The 23,504-nt window shown below is 38.3% G+C and overlaps 1 protein-coding gene across 5 annotated transcripts in view; it reads left to right on the top strand.

Annotated features, from left to right (window-relative positions):
* The window catches only part of septin7a (septin 7a), a 42,367-nt gene extending 19,812 nt beyond the window's left edge, over positions 1-22,555 (top strand). For 2 of the 5 annotated variants that reach the window (XM_056254581.1, XM_056254579.1), the window contains exons 4-14: positions 8,900-9,000; positions 9,145-9,279; positions 10,524-10,641; positions 12,661-12,753; positions 13,259-13,355; positions 15,385-15,436; positions 16,102-16,227; positions 16,728-16,748; positions 18,373-18,511; positions 18,982-19,127; positions 22,063-22,555. In XM_056254581.1, the coding sequence (XP_056110556.1) occupies positions 8,900-9,000; positions 9,145-9,279; positions 10,524-10,641; positions 12,661-12,753; positions 13,259-13,355; positions 15,385-15,436; positions 16,102-16,227; positions 16,728-16,748; positions 18,373-18,511; positions 18,982-19,127; positions 22,063-22,099 (1,065 nt within the window). In that variant the 3' untranslated portion in view covers positions 22,100-22,555. The remainder of the gene's footprint in view (positions 1-8,899; positions 9,001-9,144; positions 9,280-10,523; positions 10,642-12,660; positions 12,754-13,258; positions 13,356-15,384; positions 15,437-16,101; positions 16,228-16,727; positions 16,749-18,372; positions 18,512-18,981; positions 19,128-22,062) is intronic. The other 3 variants (XM_056254580.1, XM_056254583.1, XM_056254582.1) reach the window with 3 other exon arrangements.
* The last annotated feature ends 949 nt before the right edge of the window (positions 22,556-23,504 follow it).

Raw genomic sequence — 23,504 nt, 5'->3', positions numbered from 1 at the left:
TTTGCCATTGAGATGTGAATACATTGTGACAGGTTGAAAGATGAGTGTGTGTGTCTGTTCAATCCCTCAATACAACAGTTTGTCTGTTTATCCTAAACTCAAGTAGTATGTCAATACTGCTAATCGACAGTGAGTGAACATGTCTGGCAACATTTGGAAGGAAATACTAGTGTATAAAAAGTGCTGCAGACTTTTGCGGTCAGATATATGAGTGTGTTGAAAGCTGTGGGTTTGGCAGAGCAGTGATGTGTCCAGACCTTCATACCTGCGGACATCTAAACCGTTTTTTGCCCTCTGTGATATCAGACTCTGACAAGAGATGCTTGAAGGAGCAGTGAAGCTCTTCATCACGTCTTTATCCTCCGTTCTGCTCCACCTTTTCTGACCTTTTCAGTGGAGCATGGATAACTTAAGCACTGACCTCTTTGAAAGACAAAACAATGACATTTAGTTCATTTTCGTTGTGACTTTAAATGCACCAGTTTTACTCTTTCAAATGAGAAGTCCTGAAATGCATTGCAAATGGGGTTGTGTCGACTTTAAACCACACCCCAAATTACTAACTTCATTGGGGCTAGTGTTGATTTCTGACACCATATGTCTGACAATTGCTTGAGATATTTATCCAGACTATCTCACCACCTCAATTGCCTGCGTCAGGTCAGGTGAGAAGAGGACAGCCCACGCCAGCTGCTGACAATTTGTGGCTTGGCGAATACAATCACTTTTTCATCAACAAAGGAAGTACAAAGACCAATCACAATCTGCGGATTTGGTTTCCCACTCCAGTCCAGTCACAGATGGAATTTTAGACGGTTATGAAGCCAGTCAAGATGTTCTCACCATTTGTGCACCGTTGCTGGGTGATTACACTGGTGTGGTGCAATTATCAGGATGATATCATTGATGTGGAATTGTTTCGTAAGACAGAAGACATGGGCTGGGTGATCACACCTCAGATTACTGTGATGCTTTTTTCAGGAATGCACAGCTAAAGTTCTAGGCAGATATTGACCACAGTTCCATATTACTTTGCCAGATTATTTAAGTTATTTCAAAGGTCCTTACACACTACAGCAGCAGAAGAACCAAAACCTACAAAGACTTTGACTGAGCAAATAAATATATCAAATAATATAGGAAAATGACAAACCATTTCCTTGATTTTCCAACTAAATTCCCTTTTTATTATCTATGGAAAGCAGGCTTTCTCTCTCTCTCACTCTCAAACGCACACTCATACTGTACAGACACACGGAAACTTGTTGTGTGCTGTTAGTCCTACACACATGAGCATTTTATGGACAAAAACCTGACAAATGTCTTAACATAAAGTATATCTGAACAATGTCTTGAGTTATGGTAACTGTAGTATAAACTGAATAATTGACTCTGGGTCGTTGACTACCGTGACCGCATTACTACCTCGGCTGTGCATTATTTTTCAAATAATTCAACAATCCGTCGTCAGTTACTTTTTACAAATTTCACAGTTCTGGCTCCTTTTTTGTAATTTTGAGGAGGAGAAAATTTTGGAAAATAATTTCAGATTTCAACAAACAAATTAGAAACAAACTCTGTTAATTTCTTATAGATAAAACGACATATTTACCTGTTTACATGTATTATAGTTTGCAAGTTTGCTATCTATCTTAATACACTTTGTATTTAGTTTTTTTTCTCTTATGTCATTTGCCACGTCTATGAAACTGGATATATACATGAAAAGGTGTGTTTACAAAGACTTTTTTAATCTTAAGAATCAATCACATGCTTGTTTGTTGAGTCACATGCTCAGACAGTCTTGAAAATTGATTGGTAACAGGTAACTCGGGTAACGTTGTGATTTCCAGGCCTTTAAAAGTCATGAAGATGATTTAAACATAAACTACACATTTCTTTTCACTTTTTTTCTATTTTTCTGTAATGGTTCATCGGCTAGTACAATCTATATATAATTGTCAAGAATTTATCTAGTAGTCTAAACGACAAGTAAAGTTTAGGGAAAATCATGGAAATTCTCTGGTTAAAGGGTAAAGGTTTTTGAAAGTATGTTTTTGAAGCTCACTTCACAGTGAGCAAGTCCAGCTTCTTTATTGAATTACAAGGTCGAGTGTTGTTTCTGGTTGCCAGCTCTGAAGACGGGCAGCTCTCAGAGGTGTGATAAAAATCACACACAGGAAGTATTATGAGGAAGTACCATTGACTGTGTTAGTCTTGCGGTTTCTTGGCAAAGGCAGGTTATGACATGGCATGGTGAATATCGAGCCCATGCAGTTATTTATGTTCTTTTTCCTTTTCCAAACATTGTCACTGTCACGTGAATAAACGGTTGAAGTCTTCAGAAATAGATGTTAAAACAGCAGCTCATGTTTGAATAGACGTCACAGCTCCACAGTTTCTCTGTCAGAGCCTTCCTTAGCGTCAAGACCAGCCAAATGTTTTTTCAGTTGTTGCCTGTAGTATGTGTCTTCACTCATCTATTTGCAGAGGAATCAGAGCCCTGCAGAGGAAACGCTGTCTTTCTGGTTTCCCAGCATAGCTAAATAACAGCGGTGCTATATCATCTACATGTCACTGCATGCTTATTTTTGCTCTTCTAATTTATACAGGAACCATATCACTCTATGATTTCTACTTAAATTCATCAGAACAAAATGTGATGTCTGCAGTCAAGTCACCTTTATTTATATAGCGCTTTTTACAATACAGATTGTATCAAAGCGCTTCACAGTGATAACATGAAAACATTATAACAAAGTTTGTTTCTAAAAGAAAATTGCGTCAACGTCCACCTTAAGTAAGGCAGATCAATAATATTATTGAATATTAAATGTCCCCAACTAAGCAAGCCAAAAGCCAAGGCAACAGTGGCAAGGAACCAAAACTCCCATCAGGTGACAGAATGGAGAAAAAAACCTTGGGAGAAACCAGACTCAGTCGGGGGGCCAGTTCTCCTCTGGCCAACGAAGGAACAGTGCATGATTCGGGCAGCATTACAAGTCAGATTGGATCGGAACATTTAGAGTATTTATCCATTTCCATCTTTTGGAAGTCCAAGTAATCACGCCAGTATTAAGACGAGTTGTTGAGGGTCAGTGCGTCCACCATAGAGAGTTCATATCGCCTGTGTTGAGTCGTCAATTCACAGGCTTTGTGATTGGAGCATCAGAAGTCTCCGTGAGAGGCTGGATACAAACTGGAGCTGACGAACGCCATTTTCTCGGGACTCGCGTCCCGAGATAACAGCAGAAAAGCAAAAAGGGAAAATAATGAAAAGGGAAAATATGCAGTGTAGTCATACTGAGAGTAGGAATGTGTGTGTGATCCTTTTTAAAGGGCGTGGAAAGGGAAGCTAGAATACAGCTAATTGTATTTCCAAAAGCACAACTGGACCCACCTGTCTGAAATTCTAAACTGCATTGGAGCAAAACTTTGGTTACCTTTTTGTTTTTTCTCTGCACCCTTCAATGCCTTGAAATCAACGGATTTCCTAATTCTCTTAATAATGCTAGTAGGCACCCTTAAGGGTCATTCTCACTGAATGCGTTGTTTCGGAGTTGCGAGAAGTAAATGGGGAAAAAAGTGTGAGGTCTTGAGACTTGTTGGACTTATTTAACTTGAGCACTGCTTTATTTTTTAAATGAGATGCCACAAAATACACAAGCACAATGGTCAGACATGCATCTAGCCATGTAGAAAAACAATTTTACGTTCAACTTTCAAAAAGACCTTTTCCATTCCACAGCTTGCATCTGGCAAAAATATGTTTTGTGTGAATGGCCTCCTACGGTGTTGCCATCCATATTGAGAGCACTTTACTTCAACCAAAATACCTCATTTGTTGAAATGAGTCAGACACTCAATTTATCGAAAGGAATTAGACCGTTCTCAGGGAAGTGCACCCTTTTTGAAATGTGTACCCGTTAGCTTGGACCACAGCTTCTGCTTTGATGTTTACTTCAGTGCCAAGGGATATTAGCCCTGCGTAGGACGCCATCTTCAACCGCTTCTCTCTCAATAATGTGCTAGATTCAATGCTTTGAACTTCACAAGCTTCATGAAATTCAATGACTAGTTTTTACCTTTCACTTGCTTACTGCTAACAAAACTTGTAAACACCGGACTGATATATAAATTTGTGCATTAGTCAGATTGTCAGTCAGTTAGAGGAAGTGCAAGGGGGGAAAACTTTTCCCTGTTTCTCAGACCGTTAACTACTTTTTATTGTGGTTTGTATTGCTTTTTTTTTTTTTTTTGAGAGACGAACGGTTGTGATGAAATGGAGTAGTATGTGTCTGATGGAAACCAATGTGGTCTGCTGTACAGACGGAGGAAGTTAGAGAAGACTCTATGGGTTTGTTACTGGATCAAGGTATCTCGTTTGCACCATTTTACAGGCAGGTGGTGAGCAAGTTGTCTTGCTAGGTGATAAATCACACTTAAAGTGCTGTCTGTCTTTGCATGTGCCATTATAAGCTCCAATGTTTGACATGCCAACCCAAACTTCACCCCAAATGTTCTGCGGTACACCTCTGTGGGTGCCTGTTTTAGTGCCATGTCAGCAATCAAACAAAACAAAACAAAATTATATAGTGGAATTGTTTTTTGTCTTGAACATTTGAAAAATGTTCATGTCCAGCCAAAGAATAATGTGCTTTTAAATGGTTATGCTAGCCTAGGGATGGACTGATATGAATTTTTTCAAATTAGTGACTGTAACAAAAGTTGGTTGATAAGGGAAGGAGGCGGGGACCAGCGAACGTTCAACGTAACTTTAATCACCAAATAAACAAACAACAAAACAAAAGTAAAGTGGCAGCCCCTCACGGACGACTGCCGCATAAACTAAATCAAAAGTCCAGGCCTAGTCCTCTCTCATCATTCCGTGTCGTCACTCCTCATTTTATCCTTCCGGAGTTCCCCCGTGGGACTCGAGACTGTTGTGGCGCGCAGTTGACGCTCATTAGCTCTCGCTCCACCCTTCCAGCTTGCCACAATGACATTGTCCATCCATATATCAGTCCATCAAATTGAACTATTTTTACACATGCAACATGTCTTTAAGAACATGATTTACATGTTCTTGTTGGATTTTATAGATATGCAGTTCTCTGCTTTTTTATCAGCATTAAAGGTCGGAGGTCAGCAGTATAATGCGTATTGCATATGATGCATGTTTGTTGGTGAGTACTCATGGAGATCACAGCGAGACATGAGTGGAAAGCTCACCAAAACAGTGTAGTTTGATGAATCTGAGGTCACCTGCTGACCACAGACAGTAAAGCACACAGGAATCCGCCACACGCCCAGCAGCAGGTGTGCGGCAGCAGGCATCGTCACGCTCGCCTGGAAAAAACATTTTGCATTCCAGAGCCGACGAACTCCTGAGAGCATTTCTCCTAAATTCCTAGCCCTAAAATCATTTCTACATGTTTTTTTTCTTTCCCTGGTTCTGTGGAGTTGGTAATTTACTGAATGACAGATCTTTGGTGGCTGCACGTACGCCTTAGCGCATCTTATTTCTCATGTTTCCAAAACATCCCCATGGCCTCTCAGATAGTGCTAAAGGTTTCGAAAACAACACCTCGACTGAGAAAAAAAGAAACGTAGCCAATGTGCTCTCATGTTGCATGTTTTTTCTCTTGGTAGTTGCCTGAGGGGGTGAGAGTGTTTAGCAAGAGGATATTCACCCAAATTGTCTGTCTTCCATGGAAGACAAAAAAGTAATTTTGAAGAATGTTCACGCTGCCCTTTTCCATTCTAATTCTTTCAATTAAGCCATTCAGTGCTTTTGTGAGGATTTACGTGGAATCAGATTATACCTGAATTAGTTTATTTGATGGCCGATGCCAATATCTTAAAGAGCAGTGTAGCCGATGGACGATATAAAGATGGTATACATCACAATATTTAATCCGATAGTAAATACAACAATTGCTGCAATTAAAATTATATATTTTTTTACCTGATAGTTGTTGAAATAATTGGCAATAGATCATTTTAAAATCAATCAACTTAAAAAATAAAGGGTTAGTTCACCCAAAAATGAAAATTAAGTCATTAATTACTCCGAAGATGAACGAAGGTGTTACGGGGTTGGTACAGCATGGGGGTGAGTAATTATTGACTTAATTTTCATTTTTGGGTGAATTAACCCTTTAACACACAACAAGAAGGACAGATGTCATCAGTTTGAACTTGCACGCTCTCTAAAAACAGCCTCGGTTCAGGATAAGTGTAGATCATCCATCCCAGTTACTTGGAAGACAACGTTGGCCACATTTCTTTTTTGGGGGTTGTGCTTCATGAAATGAATGTCCTGCACTTGGCTTAGTGGTGTCTGTCCGAGCTGTGGAATGTGGAGGGCTGTTTAGGAGGAAATCATAAAATGCAGCCCTGAACAACCCAAACCCAGAAGCCACAGTCTCAGACCACAGTCGCTTTATGGTGCACATGGAAAGGTGTGGGCTTGAGCTTGTTTTAGCTGAGGTTACACACATGTGGGCTGAATCTGTTGAGCTCGGACTGTTTGAGAATGTTTAAAGGGCTTAGAATTTCCTGTCATTGATGGAAGAGTAAGACTAGATTTCTCAACTTTATTTGAGGTATCATCATTGTCCATAGAGCAAGTTATGCCAAAGTTTAATGACTTTGGGTTAAGGTTGGGGTTAGGCTTAATGCCAATCAGCTGTTCCACACTCGTATCAGAAGCATAAAATCTTTGCTATCCCTTTTTGGTGGCTCTTAATTGTGCATCTAAAAACCTCTGAATGGTTGTTTTGAGCCCTGCAGACCCTGATATTGACTTTATAGTTGAATGGAAACCTGAGCATATGTGCTCATCACGAGTTTTGGCCCTCATACTGTTTGCATATCTGCTTCAAATCCATTCTCTGAAAATAGCTTATTCGTCTAGATCTAATTGGGGTTTTCTGCGGTTTCTTATTTTGTGTCAAAAATCATTCAGATACAGTGCTATGTTTAAAGGGTCACTCCACCCATTTCAACATTAATCTTTATTGAAAGTGGGTTATATATGTAGTCGAAATGTAAAAGAAATTTTAAATTTGGTGCCCTCTTGACCGAGAAAAGACAGAAAATAACTTTGGGGCGCATTTGTATGTAAGACAACAACTCCCACAATGCACCATGTTGCACAGCTCCGCAAGCCACTCCCACTAATCCAGAACAGCGCAAACATCAGAGAAATCGCTCTTCCGCCTACAAGAAGGCTAGCTGCCAAATGAGTTTAAAATTCATTTCACAAAAAATGTCTAGTTAGTTGTGGCGAGCAGGACGAGGGCGAGGGACGTGAGAGGACGACGCGAGTGATAATGAATGGCACCTGTGCAGCGGTCTCATATCTCTCACGGAGGAGCGGAAGCACAAAAGGAACCGGCCTGATTTTATGTTTTGTTTCTGTTGTGTGTGGCCAGCTGGCTTATACTTTTGTTTTGTATTTGTTTATTTTACTATTAAAACGTTTAAATGTTCGCCGGTTCCAGCCTCCTTCTTCCCACAACAACGAACCCCGTTACATTGGCAAACTCATTAGTGAATTACTCGTTTGTATTTCTTTCTATATGGTGAATTATTGCATGATACCTGCATGTTCAGTCAGGCGAAACTAGGATGGTTCACATCACAACACAAACGTCCGTGTGGTCGTCTGATTCAGAGATTTCGTCCAGGAGAAACTGCCTTGTTGAAATTCTCTGCAGCAGACGGACTCTATCTGTGTCCGTAGCGCACAGCGAGAGCACACGCACCAGCAGCCCGCACAGCTCAAGCCAGCCCGGGCTCCTCGTTCGCGACAGGCAGCCGCCTCCTGTTCCACCATCAGCCTCAGCTGCTCTTCACTATATTGGGGCTCGTAAAGATAGCCACGAACAGCGGATTCGAGCAGCAGAATTTCAAAATCCTCTTCTTCCATATCATGTTTAGTTTCTTCCGTCGTCATTGTCGTAACTTCCTATATCCACAGCGCTTGTTAGCTTAGCTTATTAACAAGATGGCTGATATTGCTTTCAGTATCTGCAAGTGAAGTCCCACCCACTGATCTGTGATAGCTCTGTTAGCGCATTAGGTCCAACCCCCTATGGGCGGGTTTGAAAGGGTGGGAATTTGTGCTTGTAGTCTATACAGAAATCCCCCCTTTTTACACTTCCTCCTACAATGACGTCAAATGACGATTTTTGCGTCATTGTAGGAGGAAGTGAAAAAGGTAAATAGTAGATTTATCTCGTCTCAGGGGAAAATGAAAGAATGTTGCACGACCATTCAATAGTATGACTGGTTGTCTAACAATGGACCTCTTAATGCAAATGGGTGGAGTGACCCTTTAAGGACTAAGGACTTGTATTAGCATCATGATTGTAAGCTAAAGGTCTGTTTACATCAAGTCTGATTTTTATATCCATTTTCATTACAACATTTTAAAACTAAAAATAACCCCTTATAACTAGTACAAAAACATGTCAAACAGTAAGATTTCAGATCATGAGTCCAAAACCGTTATTCATTCATTCAAGAAAGACATTGAGCTGAAATTGTTTTTGAGTACATTGAGGCTATAAACAATTGGAGTGAAAATAAGAGATATGACTGTATGACAAGCAATTGCTGACTATTTTTTAAATAATATAATAAATGCAAAAAAATACTGATTTCACTTACTTAAGTATGTGAATGCAAACTTTTTCCAGAGAATAATGAATAAATTTGCATTAGAATTGGCATGGTCCATTGTGACCAAATCCAATGGTCACATTGGATTTGGTGTGAACAGTCCTTAAGTTGTATGATTTTGTGCTGCTTTTTATGTGTTTTGCTAATAGTGATTTAATTTATTGTTGCTTTGTGGTCATGTGACTTATGTTGTCATGTTTTTTGTCAGGTGGAGCAGTCCAAGGTGCTGATAAAAGAGGGTGGAGTTCAACTGCTGCTCACCATCGTGGACACGCCAGGCTTCGGAGATGCCGTTGATAACAGTAACTGGTATGTGTGATTTTGTGTATTTTCTGCATCTCATGTGTAAACAGCTGAGAGTCTCCTCATATTGTTGTTAATAAATGAGGGATGGCTAATTTGTTTATATTACATTTACATGTTAACTCTCAATGTTGATTATGTGTTCTGTAGCTGGCAGCCTGTCACCGACCACATTGACAGCAAATTTGAGGATTACCTCAACTCGGAGTCACGCGTCAATAGACGCCAGATGCCCGACAGCCGAGTGCACTGCTGTCTGTACTTCATCGCTCCCTCTGGTCATGGGTAGGCACTCCGTTTCAAGCCTTAGACACACACAAATTCTGTATATTCGGCTTGTGCTTTTCTTTTGCTACGGAGGGGCTTTTAGAAGTGAGCTCTAAAGTGATGCCAAGTACATTAGGATTTATTGCACTGTCAGCGTTTTCAGACTAAGTTGTCGTCAGATTACTTGTTGTATAAGTAAAATCTGGTACTCATCCAGTGGTAAAATAAAACATAACCTGGCCTAAAACTTTCTCTGGCTTAAAGTCATGCTCTGACTGTTTTTGTCTGCACATCCAAGAAGTCAGAAAAAATCTGAAAAGTCAGGAACACACAAGTATATTTACCTGTGTTTGCCAGGCAGGTTACTGTGTTGCCCATACTGGAGGTTTTGAATTTGAAGTCCCTAACCCTGTTTTATGTCTCAGAATGATGAGACATGTTGTTTTTGGTACATTTGATTTGTTTGTTGGTTTGCCTGGTGTTTTTTGTCTGGTTTGTTTGTTTAGTGTTGTTGTTGGTGTTTGGTGTTTTTTATTTTTGTTTTTTGTTTTGGATTGTTTGGTGGTTTAGTTTTGTTTGGTTTGAATGTTCTCTTTTGGGCCATTTCTCAACCACATAACAAAGTGCTAAAAACCAGCTTAGCACACTTGAACACTACTCTGAACACCCTAGAAACCACATAGCAACGACCTTAACCATCAATCAGAACACCTTAGCGAACCCATAGCAATGTCTTGGCAACCAATCAGATCTCCCCAGTACCTTAGTGGTTGGTTTTGCATGGAAATGCACCATATGTCGCACACAAGCGTTTCTCAGAGAATGAAATGCCAAAAATCACTAATCCTTCCTTTGAAATCCTCAGAATGTCAATCTGGAAAAATGTCAGTGCCCTCTCCTATTGAAACTTTTAATTGAATCAAGAGACCAAAAAACACCATTTCACCTGCTGATGAGAATCCAACGTGCATGTGTGTAATGGCTAAAGCTGTGAAAGTTATACTGGCCTGAGTGGACAAGCACAAATGAATTTCCTGCCATTTATTTATTGCTCTTCTTGCAGCACATGTGGCTTTACTACGAGCCGAGTTACAAGTTCAGCCAAGCTGCCAAACAGCAGTGTAAATGTGATACCTCACTACTGAACTACAGAGGAGACCTTTGCGGCTGTTTTTGGACTCATTCTCAGTGTTTAGTTTGAAACGTTAAACCCTCATGTTCTTCTCTCTCTCTCTCTCTCTCTCTCTCTCTCTGTCTGTCAGACTGAAACCACTGGATATTGAGTTCATGAAACGGTTACATGAAAAAGTGAACATCATCCCGCTCATCGCAAAAGCAGACACACTGACTCCAGAGGAGTGCCAACAGTTCAAGAAGCAGGTGAGTGTGCTAATGGCAAACACTGTACCAGTACACTTACTGTATAACAAGGCTTCTTGTCCTAAAAACATAACATCATAACTAAGTTTTTTTTAGAAACATTTTCTACCCAGTAGAAGTCTTAGACATAAGCTGGTTGTAAACCGAGTTTAACGTCTTTGCCATGTTACTGAATCTTGAATAGGTGCTGGGTTCAGCGCTGCACATTTAATGTGCAGGTGAATAATTTCAATTAATGTGCATAATTTCATAATTAGTTTCTATTTTTTCTTTGTTGTTAAGGTGGAGGCTTTAAATAAGCCCTTTTTGTTTCTCTGCCTCTCCCTGCACAGTATATGGATTGTACTTTCTTGGTTTATTGTTTATATTTTATATTCGTGTAAAAAAAAAACTAAAACTGAACAATAAATCGTAATGAATTGTTCAATATTAAACAATAGATTAAATGGAATTTAAAAAAATGTAGATTTTCAGCTGGCTCAGAACGGTTTGCTTTAATTCTGCAATGCAGGTCACTAAATAATGTGCATGCAAGGCACTCCAGGTTCACTTTTTAACATTCATATCATTCCAAACATTTTTAACCACTACAAGTTATTTTAACAAATGTGACATCGGAACATATTGAGAAACATAATACAAAAATGTTGTCAACTACAAACAGAAACACAAGGATTTTCCCTCAGTTATCCACTGAAACTCGAAGGTTTAATGAGATCACCTATGAACAATGGCTAACCAAAACAATGGCTCTCATTCACTAACCGTGCGTACGCACAATTTGTGCGTGAAATCTGTACAAACATTTTCACAAACAAATCATGATTCATCTATAACTTTTGTACAAAATTATTCTAAATTTACGAAAGAACGTAGGAACAGCAGAAACCATTCATACAAAACTCAAATACCCTGGGTGGCCTTATAAACATGTTAAGATTAAATTGTATTTTTCAACTTTGATAACCAAAATTAAATATTTAAATGTTTTTCCTTGAGAAAAATTTATTCGTGATTTAAAAAAAGTTTGAACGTAACTACACCCTTGCCTCATTTAGTATATGTGGATTCATGAATATGCAAATTAGCCCCGCCTCCACTCACTCGCACCAGCTCAGAGATCGAGTTCAGCTCGTTGATGATCACACGTTGACGTGATTGGTTACAAGGTAGTCTGACACGTCAGAAACACCAGCAATTTCAAAACGCGTCTTTGGTTCACTGCAGTTTTAAGGAGAAAATACTCAGCAATGGTGTTGACTTATGAATTTGCACATGGTTTATCTTAAAGCATATTAAAAACAGCACATAGACATATGCTGGATTGCTTAAAAGCTGAATTTTCACCACAGGGGGACTTTAAACATATTTAATCACACACACACAGAGATACATTTTATATATATATATATACTGCAATTATTAGTGAATGAAACCCAATATCTTATAACACATACAAATTTTGCTTAATAGCCTTTGTGTCAGCTATTGCACCTGTCTGTGATAACTTAAAATGCTTTTTAGTTAGGCAGGTTTTGGAACAGAGCCCATGTGTACATATATAGTACATTGAAATTTATTTATTTAAAAAAAGCAAAAATCTTGTTGTTTTCATTATATAATCCCTTTTGCATGTGCATGAACAAACATTCAGCCTCTGTTCAGTTTGATATTGACTGACCTCACTGATGAACAGCTCTACATAGAGATGCAGGAGTTATGTCAGATCACAGCATCATGAAAGCATTCCCGGTGTCTCAAATGATGCATGTGGGACAGTTTAACATCTGCAAAACATCTGAAGTGACTGGTGTGCGTGTCACAGCGGCGGCAGTGAGAACGCATCATAACACGAGCGATAAATCTGTCCACACATGGTGTTTGCTGACTCCTTTGAGAGTAAATGCAATCTCAAACCAGTGACACTGAGAACCTTCAGAGCCTGCTGGGAGATTCCAAGTCTTTTTACTTGTCAGCACCAATTTTATTCTTTTATTTTTCATCCTGTCCTTTGTCCAGATAATGAGAGAGATCCAGGAACATAAGATCAAAATCTATGAGTTTCCAGAGACTGATGATGAGGAGGAGAGCAAGCTGGTGAAGAAGATTAAGGTTTGTGTGTTCACGATTGATGATGAATGATTCTTTCCGCTCTGACACTGAAATTGTGGCTTGTTTGAATAATTCGATACTGTTAAGGCCCTGATATACTATTAAAAAATAAATTAAGAATCAATAAGTGTGATGTAATTTCAAACTAAATCTGGCCGAAACGAAGATGTCTTGGAGTTTGTTTTAGTGGTTTGAAATAGCTTGCTAGCACGAGTAAAAGCATGAATTGTGAAGTCTTTTTATTTTATTTCAGTTAAATTTCAATATATTTTGTTTTATATAGTTTTAGTTAACGATAATAACCCTGTTCAGATTGCAGTTACTACTCAAATATTGGCTCCCTAATTCAGCCCATCAGGGAAATAGGTCAAACAGAGACACACACTCTCTCTCTCTCACACACACACACACACCCATTAAGAGTCAATATCACCCACCTGACGTTCCCAGTCTCTCTCTCTCTCTAAACATGTCTATGTGACATGTATGTGTTTTTGTCCCTCAGGACCGTCTGCCCCTGGCTGTGGTCGGCAGTAACACCATCATTGAGGTTAATGGGAAGCGTGTACGAGGGAGGCAGTACCCCTGGGGCGTGGCAGAAGGTAGGGGGTGAAAGGTCACCTCCCCGTGTGTGTGTGTGTGTGAGTTTGTAGGGAAGGACAGACCCTGAGGGTGTTGATCTACTCTAGTACACAGCAGATCTTTCCCATAACACAGTGAGTCTGAGAGATGTGTGTATGAGCTAAATGTAGTTGTTTGGGTTCATTAGTGTTGTTTGCTAAGGCTATTGTTGCCGTTCCATACCGTTTGCATTATGGACAGTAATGTACCTCTTATTGTGCAGTTTGATAAAGCAGTCCATTTGATCAATGACAGCACAGAAAGCTTTAACTTGTGACACAATATTCACCAGATGATGTCTATCCTCCAATGAATCATTTTGGATGGACTCTGCCAGTGAAATATAAATCATTTCTTGTCATAAGAGCATTAATGTAACTTGTATCTATCAATGAAGACCAGCAATAATGATTTTCTTTTTGATGACATCGTAATAGCATTATATACACATCATAGTCAGATGTATGGGATGCCTGATAACTGTATTAAACTTAGGTTTCTTTTTTTAAGATAATTGGGTCATCGTTTTATTTATTATAATTTTATTTATAATTAAATTCTGGGCTTTCCAATCTGGACTGGAACTTTAATGATTAATTACCTTACTAATTAATTAAATCATAACAATGTAAAATTAAAACAAATAATAAAAAAAATCTAAATAAACCACACTTTTTTAAATGTCATTTAATAGTCACATGACAATAAATCATTGAAATTATTACTTAATATTAATATAATCAAATATAGTTTAGAGATGATTTATTATTTTTAATTTCAGTTACTGTATAACAATAGTATAACGTCATTGGTGTAAGTTAATTAAGTCCTCTTACTGAAATGAAAGAATAAACAAGTGACATTTAAAAATGTAAGACATAATGAAGTGATTGTCTTCATAGTGTTCTTAGGGTCATGAGATCAACACTCTCTAGGCTATGCAGTGGGTTGGACAGTAAAGTGAAAGCCTGCTGATCTGCAAACAGGAAGTGTGTGTCTTTTGATGTTTCATCGAGAGCTCCTGTAGGGCCTGTCACGTGTTACGCCGCAAACATAGTTTGAAATATGAGCATGAATGAAGCTTTGTAGATGAAGTTCCAGTGATGTTTCAGAGCTCATGCATTTCAAGCAGAAGATCGGATGCTGATTTGACTTTGTCTCATCTGTTCGCTCACCGAAGCAGTTTGGCTGCAGCTGATGCGAGGGCGGACTTCCTCTTCTTTTTAAAACCTTCAACCTCTGATAACACCAGTGTTGTCAGGCCAAATCCTCTCAAGTGACCCGTACTGCGAGCAGGGTTATTGTGTCTGAGCTCAGTTTGTCAGCTCTACACTGTGTGAGCAGGAAGGCCATGGTTTGATTACTGTATTTGAAACCAAGGGTTATCTGTTTTAAGAGGGTGAGTTTTGAATCCCTGAGATACTTTCAGCAGCATGTAAGCTCACAGATGGCATGTGGTTGGGAAGGAAGGAGAGGTCTACTTCATTCATTCGATAAGTGACGCACACGCAGCAGGAGACACAAGTCATTGCCAGATCGGGTGCCACCTGCTGGTCAGTTTATACATTACAGTAGCACAGGAATGATGAATGCCAGTTTGTTCCTTATGAGTGTCAGAAGCATTTTGTTTGGTTCACTTGTTGTTGTTTAATTGAGTAGGTTATATTTGTTTTATTTTTAGTTTAGTTTGGTATGTTTGTTTTTTATGGTTGTGTTTTTTGTTTTAGTTTTTGTTCTGTGATTTTGTTTGGTTTTTGTCTTGTTTTTGGTTTATCTATTTGTTTTATTTGTCTTTAAAGCTTGTAAAAACATGCATTTTTTCTTTCATCTGTGTAAAACCTTTTTTTTTTTTTTTGAGAATGATGATATTGTGCATTAAACACTGAGTGTGTTTTTTTTTTTGTGTGCAAACTTTTGCTCCATATATTTCGCATTAGAAAGTGGTGGATATTGTAGTGTAATGTTGTCAATGTTTCTTTATTCACTTTTAATACTTTTTTTTGTTTTTAGTTGAGAATGGGGAGCACTGTGACTTCACAATCCTACGAAACATGCTCATCAGGTATATTATAAATCTACACCAGCACTAATACCGGATGATGGAGGTGGAATTCTTATAATTTCTCCAAACTGTCTTTTCAAAAACATCATCGTCCATATTAGAGTGATTCATCTGTTGCCTTCTGTAATACACTAGTGTTCAAAAGTTTTGGGTCTGTAAGATTTAAAAAAAAAAAAATGTTGAAGTAGTATCTTATGATCACCAAAGCATCATTTATTTGATCAAAACTACAGTAAAAACAGTAATATTGTGAAATATTATTACTATTTAAAAAAAAACTTTATTTCCTATTTGAATATATTTTAAAATGTAATTCATTCCTATGATTTCAAAGCTGAATTTTCATGAATTATATTAGAAATCATTCTAATATGTGGTTTAGATATGTTATTAACTATTATTATTATCAATGTTGAAAACACTTGTGCTCCTTAATATTTTTGTGGAAACCATGATAAAAAAAAAATCAGGATTCTTTGATGAACAGAAAGTTCAAAAGAACAACATTAAATGTCTTAAGCATTTTAATGCATCCTTGCTAAATAAAAGTATTAAATAAAAAAAAATCTTACCTAAAACTATTGAACAGTAGTGTATGTCTGAGCTGAACATGCTGAGATATGAATCTGTTATTTATTTGTTTTCTTGTATCTCCTCAATCACAGAACTCACATGCAGGATCTGAAGGACGTGACCAACAATGTCCATTATGAGAACTATCGCAGTAGGAAGCTGGCGGCTGTTACTTACAACGGCATAGACAACAACAAGAACAAAGGCCAACTCACAAAGTGAGTGTTTTTCACTAATACAAGCTCGAGAGCCTATTTTAAGCCATTCTTTAAGTGTACATCAACATCAGCAGCACTGTTTTCTGAGGTCAGTTTACTGTACATGAAGCAGTTCACCATGGTGCCATGTCTGTGGTTATAAAATGGCGGTAAAGGATCAGAGTGTTAATCTGGACCCCAGAGCTAGACTGACACATGCTAATAGTGCGGAAGTCAGTGCTGTGACACTGATGATTAACACATCCAGGCTTCCTAACAGCCACAGCTGTTCACCCTCAACACAAGCCTGTCACTAACCCTCAAATACAGTCCAAACGCTCGCTAACCGGCCATTCACTTCCACCCTTACGCGTACACAGCTCTGTCTAAACTAAGAGTCCCCATCTTAACCAAAGCATAAGAGTGGCTAAAAAAGTACAGCTGCTAACATTGTTTTTCTAACACATGATGCACTGTGAGCATGCTAAGTGTGTGTGTGTGTGTGTGTGTTTTTATTTTAGATCTGACTCAGTTGAAGGCATGTAAGTGTCACGCACAAGTTCACATTTGTCTCGTCCTCTCTGCTCTCGGTTTTCCTCCTTTCTCCTTGTTTGTTCACATTCGGAGTCGGGCATCCTGCTCAATGTTCCTTTCTGTCGGCAGTCCCAGCTTTGTGTTAGGAACCTGTAGTGTGGTACCTTTTATGTCCTCCTTTATTTAGCCATTTAAGGAGGTTTATCCTGCTTTCCATTAGCTTGGCAGTCTTGATACAAAATTAAAAGGATTTATTAAGTTAGTATAAGAAGCTGGGCAACTCAGGACATGTTCATGGTAAACTGATTTGGATGCTGCCTGACAGGAACTAAAGCCTGTACATACAAATTTGTGCATGTAAAACCGTATTTTTTATTTTATTTTATTTTAGCACACCGTTTAGGGAAAAGTACATAATTTGATTTGAGTAATTTCCAGGTCTGAAGAAGTATGGGAAAAAAGAAAAAGAAAAGGCTACTGCCCCCTTTTCAGTTTTCTAAAATATATAATTAAATTTATTATACAAGCAGAGTGATTTCATGGCAAAGGTTCAGTGATCATTTAGTGATTGTCAAACATGAATGAATTAATTCAAGGCACACATTTTCATTACGCAAAACTGTTTTTACCATAAATGAGTCTCTTTTGAACTTCATTCAGACTGTACTTTGCTGTTTGGTGAGAGTGCCACATCAAACCATATGTACAGTTTCAAACTGATGTATCAGAGAATATATATATATATATATATATATATATATACACACAGGTTAAAAAGTGTTTAGGTTTCTACTCCTCATACAGTAGTCAACATTTGAAGTGGATCAAAAAAGTTCATCAAAGTTGTCCTAAGACAAGACCAGGTATTGTTCAAAATTCATGTATAACTGTAAAAGGTTTTAATCCACTTCAAATGTTGACTACTGTATACGCAAAGAAAACCAATGGATAAAAAAAAACAGTTATAAAATATTTACAGATGACTGTACTATATACCAAATAATAATGCTGAAAATAATGCTTTAAGAACCATTTATGTCAAATTTGGTCTGAAAAATATATTGATCTATAGAGATCTTTGGAAATTTGAGTCTAAAAAAGTATGCAATTTTGAAATGAAAAATGTGTTACTTGGAACCCTGTTTTATTTACGTGTCTACCTTTTTTCCCCACAAGATAATGATAATGTGCATCAGTGTGAATTTATAATTGTTTTTTTGCAAACTTTTGCTCCATTTATTCGCATTAGACTTATGTACAGGCTTTCAGTCCTCCGTAATTCCGCTCTGAATTATCTATATATAATCTTGACTAGTTATTTGTCATTTTTCAGCCCATGTTAATTGGCAGGTTAATTTGCTCATATTGTTTGATAAGTGACTGTGGCTTCCTGTGCTATCTGAGCGGTGTTGATCTTGCGGCCTCAGACTAACACAGCCGAGATTCAGCCTACTAACTCACATTCCTCACAACTGCACCGCACTGGGTCCTAAAACCTCTCCCTCCAGGGTCCTCTCTTCCACTACTGCTCCTTTGTTTGTAATACTCAAAAGTTTTGGATTAAACGGTCTAACGAATGTGTGTTTGTGCATCTGCCCGTGCGTTGCTTTTGCGGGCGTGTGTGTGTGTAAGTAGGAGCCCCCTGGCACAGATGGAGGAGGAGAGGAGAGATCATGTGACAAAGATGAAGAAGATGGAAATGGAGATGGAGCAGGTGTTTGAGATGAAGGTCAAGGAGAAGATCCAGAAACTCAGAGACTCTGAGGCAGAGGTACCACCTCACGTGCACACACCCAACAAAACCAATCCTGTGTTTGTCTCCTAAAGATGAGCTCAAGTGTATTTGTGCTTAAATATACTTCATATGTTTCTGAGCAACTCAAACTGTTTCTGCAGTATGTATACTGTGCACAGTATGCAGATTTTTTTTTTGGATGAGATACTGTACTACTACATTATCCCACAATCTAATAGGTTTCAACTTTACATTTCCTGTATGATAAATGAATGAAATCGAAGTCCATTTTAGCATTATTTGATCTGACAATCTAAGACATTTTTCACAAAATTTCATTAATATTGCAGAATTATTGTATTTTTTTTAGAATGATATGGGCTGAATGAGGTCATTTGGCAACAATGTACTGTAGCATATCGCTGTTTGAAAGTGTTTATTTCATATGCTGTATACATCATAAATGATTCTTAGTAAATCTGTTTTGTTTTGCTTGGTCTATTCAGCTGCAGCGGCGTCATGAACAGATGAAGAAGAACCTGGAGGCCCAACACAAGGAGCTGGAGGAGAAGAGACGTCAGTTGGAGGAGGAGAAGGGCAACTGGGAGGCCCAACAACGCATGCTGGAGCAGCAGAAACTGGACGCTTCCAGGTACACACATTTTTACAAAACTAGTGAGCTGCATAAGGTAAAAGGACTGCATGCATCCTTCATGAATAAGGAAATTCTAGAATGCATTGCGTCAAGCTTATTATTATATTATTATTATTATATTATATAGGTAACACTATTTCATTGTGCTGTTGTTACACGTTACATGTATTTATTATAGTAATAACAGTTAATTATGTATAATTACAAGCAACTAACACTTAACCAAACCTTAACCCTAAAATAAGTACATGCTGTTAATGAAAGTGCTCTATTATGCTTTTCAGATATTATTTTAATGTAGTGTGTATTATAGCTGTTTGTGAATGTAAAATGTCTGCAAAGTTTCAAAGATCAGAGTGCACAACAAATGGAGTTATTATGGGCATTCGCATTGGAGGAACCTTTTCATAGTTCCTATAACTAATTGTGGAAGTACCCGCTTTTTGGCGTGATCGCACTGCAGGAACTGGGAACGATTTTAGTTCTAGGAACTCTTTTGGAGGAACTAATTTAGCTCCTACTTCAGAGTAGGGTCTAAACCAGCACTATAGGAACTACCAGTGACGTAAGTGTATGCTGATTGGCTGAAGACATACGAAACACCAGCACCCACCATTTTAAAAAAAGCTGTGTAAATGCACAGATTATAGCCTTTGTTTACTCCACGAACTAACTCTAAGGACATGGAAAACAGTGATAAGGGGCTTTCGCACCGGATAGTTCTAGGAACTAACCACCAGGGTGGTTCCCCGAGAACTAATGGTTCCCTTAGGAACCTTTTCCCATTGCATTCGCACCGCCAGTAGGAACTCTGAAGTGATGTAAGCCGCACTTGTGACTTCTTTGTTGTGACTTTTATTTTGACTGCGCTCTGACCGTTACAATCTGACCAACAGTCCTGTCTAATACGTTATTAGAACTATTATACATAAAAGTAGACAGTATATAGAAGGTTATATATATAAATATATATGGTAATACATGATCATGTTTCGCTTGGTCCCCTCAAAGTTGCGTTGGATTTTCTCCTTAGCGTAAAGGTTAAGAGGCCCATCTATCACTGTTTTCCATGTTCGTAGAGTTTGTTTCTGGAGTAAATATATAGGCTATAATCTGTGTTTACATGGCTTTTTTTTTTGCTTTTTTTTTTAATGGCGGGTGCTGGTGTTTCGTGTGCGTTCGGCCAATCCGCGAACACTAACGTCACGGATAGTTCCTATAGTGCTGGTTTAGACCCTACTCTGAAGTAGGAGCTAAATTAGTTCCTCCAAAAGAGTTCTTAGAACTAAAATCGTTCCTAGTTCCTGCGGTGCGAACACGCTGACATCCGGGTACTTCCGCCAATAGTTCTAGGAACTATGAAAAGGTTCCTCTGGTGCGAAACCCCCTATTGATGGGCCTCTTAAACTTTACGCTAAGGAGAATATCCAACGCAAGTTTAAGGGGACCAAGCTAAACATGATCATGTATTTCTGCTTAGCTAGCAACACTGGACATCAACCACACGGCATACGCTAATACCTTTTCATATACTGTGTACTTTCTTTGTATTACAGTTCTATCTAATAACTTATCAGACAGGACTGTTAAACAGATCGTAAACTAATGAAGACGGAGAATGGGAGCTCTGGCATTCTCAGTACCTTCAAATTAAATGTCTGCCGCCGTGACTGCTCTGGTGGCTAGTTCCTATAACTTAGTTCCTATAACTTCCTGATGCGAAAGCCCCTAATGTCTCCCCAAAATAAATAAATGTTTCTGATCTGAACTGTCTGAAACAAGTCATCAGTAATTCCAATCTTACTTCCTACACAAACCTACGTAGGTTTGTAAGGAATTTGCATAATGCCAGCCTATGGTCTTCATTGACTGCCCAGGAATGTCAACTTTGACCCCGCCCTCAAATACTGTAGTTGTAGCGGAGGCCTGGAGGAGTTTTGTTTGTGTTTTCAACATGTCAAGAAGATGCTGTTTTTAAATCCACTTAGCATGTATTTTCCTAAGGATGAGGACTTGAACTCAAACAGACCTTAGTTAGGTTAGACGACATATTGAATTTAACATATTGAATGAAAACGAGGATGTGAGGGGTAGATGTACAGTCTTTACAATGGCACATGCTGTATAAAGGTCCTGGGTCACGTAATTTTCACAACTTTTGAAACTGATTTATGGAGTTTTCGTCTCTGAATTATTATTTTTTTTCCGGAAAGAAACTATCTTCAGCTTCGTCAGCTGAACAATCAGGGTTGTTGTTAAACAACAGTACAATCCATTGAATGTACATTATTCTATCTCTCACAACCCTTGTTTTCATTCCTGTCTAAAATTAAAAATGGCACTACCATGACTAAGGTCTGTTGATACAGTAAAACCAATGACATTGTTACTTTTCGTATTACTGTGGATAAGGACTGAGGACCTCCGGAGCTGAAATTCAGATATGGTAATGGACGTTTCGTTTCTGACGCGCGTTGTAAGCGACAGACCAATCACAACAGACTGGACCATCTGACCAATCAGAGCTGAGTTGGCTCTTTTGGAAAGAAGGGATTTAGGGAGACCGAATCCTTTACTGGACTATCTCAGAAACTAAGAAAAGAGCTGTAATGTATATTATGTGTTTTTTCCCCTTGGATGCATGTAAAGCTATTGGAGGAGACTGTCAAAACTAAATTAGGAGCCTTTAAAATAGCATAATGGGGGCACTTAAATATTACTTAGTACTTATTTGTGTAATTACACTGTAACAACAGCACATTAAAACGAAATGGCTTAATATTATTATATGCATGTTATATTCAGTCCTAAAAAAGAAAGATCCATCTAATTAAAAATATTGTGCAATCCTTGATATTTTAAACGGTTATAAAGTGTGAATGCCAATGTTTATTTTCTCTAATTTTCTTTTTTCTTATTTTAATTCCTAAAGGACCTTGGAAAAGAACAAAAAGAAAAAGATATTTTAAACCACTTGGACCATCACCACATTCTAGTTGCCAATTATACCAGCCTGGACCCTCAGTCAGTCTGTCGACCAAAATCCTACATTTATATAAAGCCCCATGTTTAGTTTTTTTGTGGGGACAGTGTGCCTCTGCACTCCCCGCTGACCTGGAAACATTTAACACTGTCCACACATTATGCTCTTTTTACGCATCGGTTCATTTGCCAGACCTCACAGAAACTGAGAGCGCAGAAGCGCACTTAATCTATAATACATAAAAACTTCTCAGAGATATGCAATATTGTACGAAACATTGTTTTGAATTTGTAATACGTCAAATTTCCCTCTTGCATCATGTGTTTGTTTAGTGTTTTTAGATCCAGAGGTCACTTCCTCCTCTCCAACTGCATATTGATTGGTCACTTCAATAAAACCTAAAGGCTGAATCTTACCTCAGGCATTTCTGTCCTTTAAACAATTTATTTTGTGGCTTCTTTTCCCTTCCTGAAATGTTAAGCTCTTTCAATATTTGTGTAAATTAAATTATTTAGCCATGGACCTTAGCCATTCATGAAATGTTCCTTTGGTTACTATTATTTTGTCATGTTTAATTTGTTTCTCATATAATGTTCCAGTTCACTGTTTGTTTGAAGCGGTAGCAGATTGTCATCTACAGAGCCTTTATGAACGTCACATGATTTGTCTATGGATCCTCCTATCATGAAGTGCTGTACGACATTATCAACATTATGCAAATTCTAAAAAAAGGAGGATACATCACACATTATGTTGTGTTTGTTGGCTACCGTCGGGTGTGTTTCCTGTTCTTTGTCATGTAAACTGACCCGGAAGCAGTGAGCTGGCGTTCTTGGCCAGTGTTTTTTTTTTTCTCTCTCTCTCTCTCTATAGGCACAGAGTTCCACCAGAGCTGGCCTCCCCCAATACCATACTTAGCTTTCATTCATGTACCTCTGCAGCTCCTTTTTATAATTTTGTTTCTCTTTGTTTTGCTTTTTCATTTTTATTGTACAAAGTCACATAATAAACTTGTGATGATGCCATTTGAATAGTACGAGTTGTTTTGTTTTGACATTCTCAGTGGAGTTTGTAAGCGACAAGATGCATTAACCGTTATAAAACAGCATATGTACGTCTATGAGGCAAAAATACAATGACTGGGCCATTGACATCTATTGTGCATTTAATTTCATACTGAGGAGCCCAATGAATTGTGGTATGATATTTGACAACATGCCAAAGATGCTGCTTAAGATTATATTATAAACCTTGAACATAGTGTCTTGTTAAGAAACAGGTTTGACAGGAAGGGGGCAGCAAAGACTGCATGAACTGTAGGTCTGCCTTAGTGTCAAACTCCTGTTGCTGTCTTATGACTGAATTCTTCATTTGTACATTCATGATCTTAC

Source organism: Rhinichthys klamathensis, unplaced genomic scaffold (assembly GCF_029890125.1).
Source record: "Rhinichthys klamathensis goyatoka isolate OS25496 unplaced genomic scaffold, OSU_Roscu_1.1 h1tg000111l_1, whole genome shotgun sequence".
NCBI lineage: Eukaryota > Metazoa > Chordata > Actinopteri > Cypriniformes > Leuciscidae > Rhinichthys > Rhinichthys klamathensis.
Note: the sequence above shows the minus strand (reverse complement) of the source record. Positions and strands in the feature narration are given on the sequence as shown.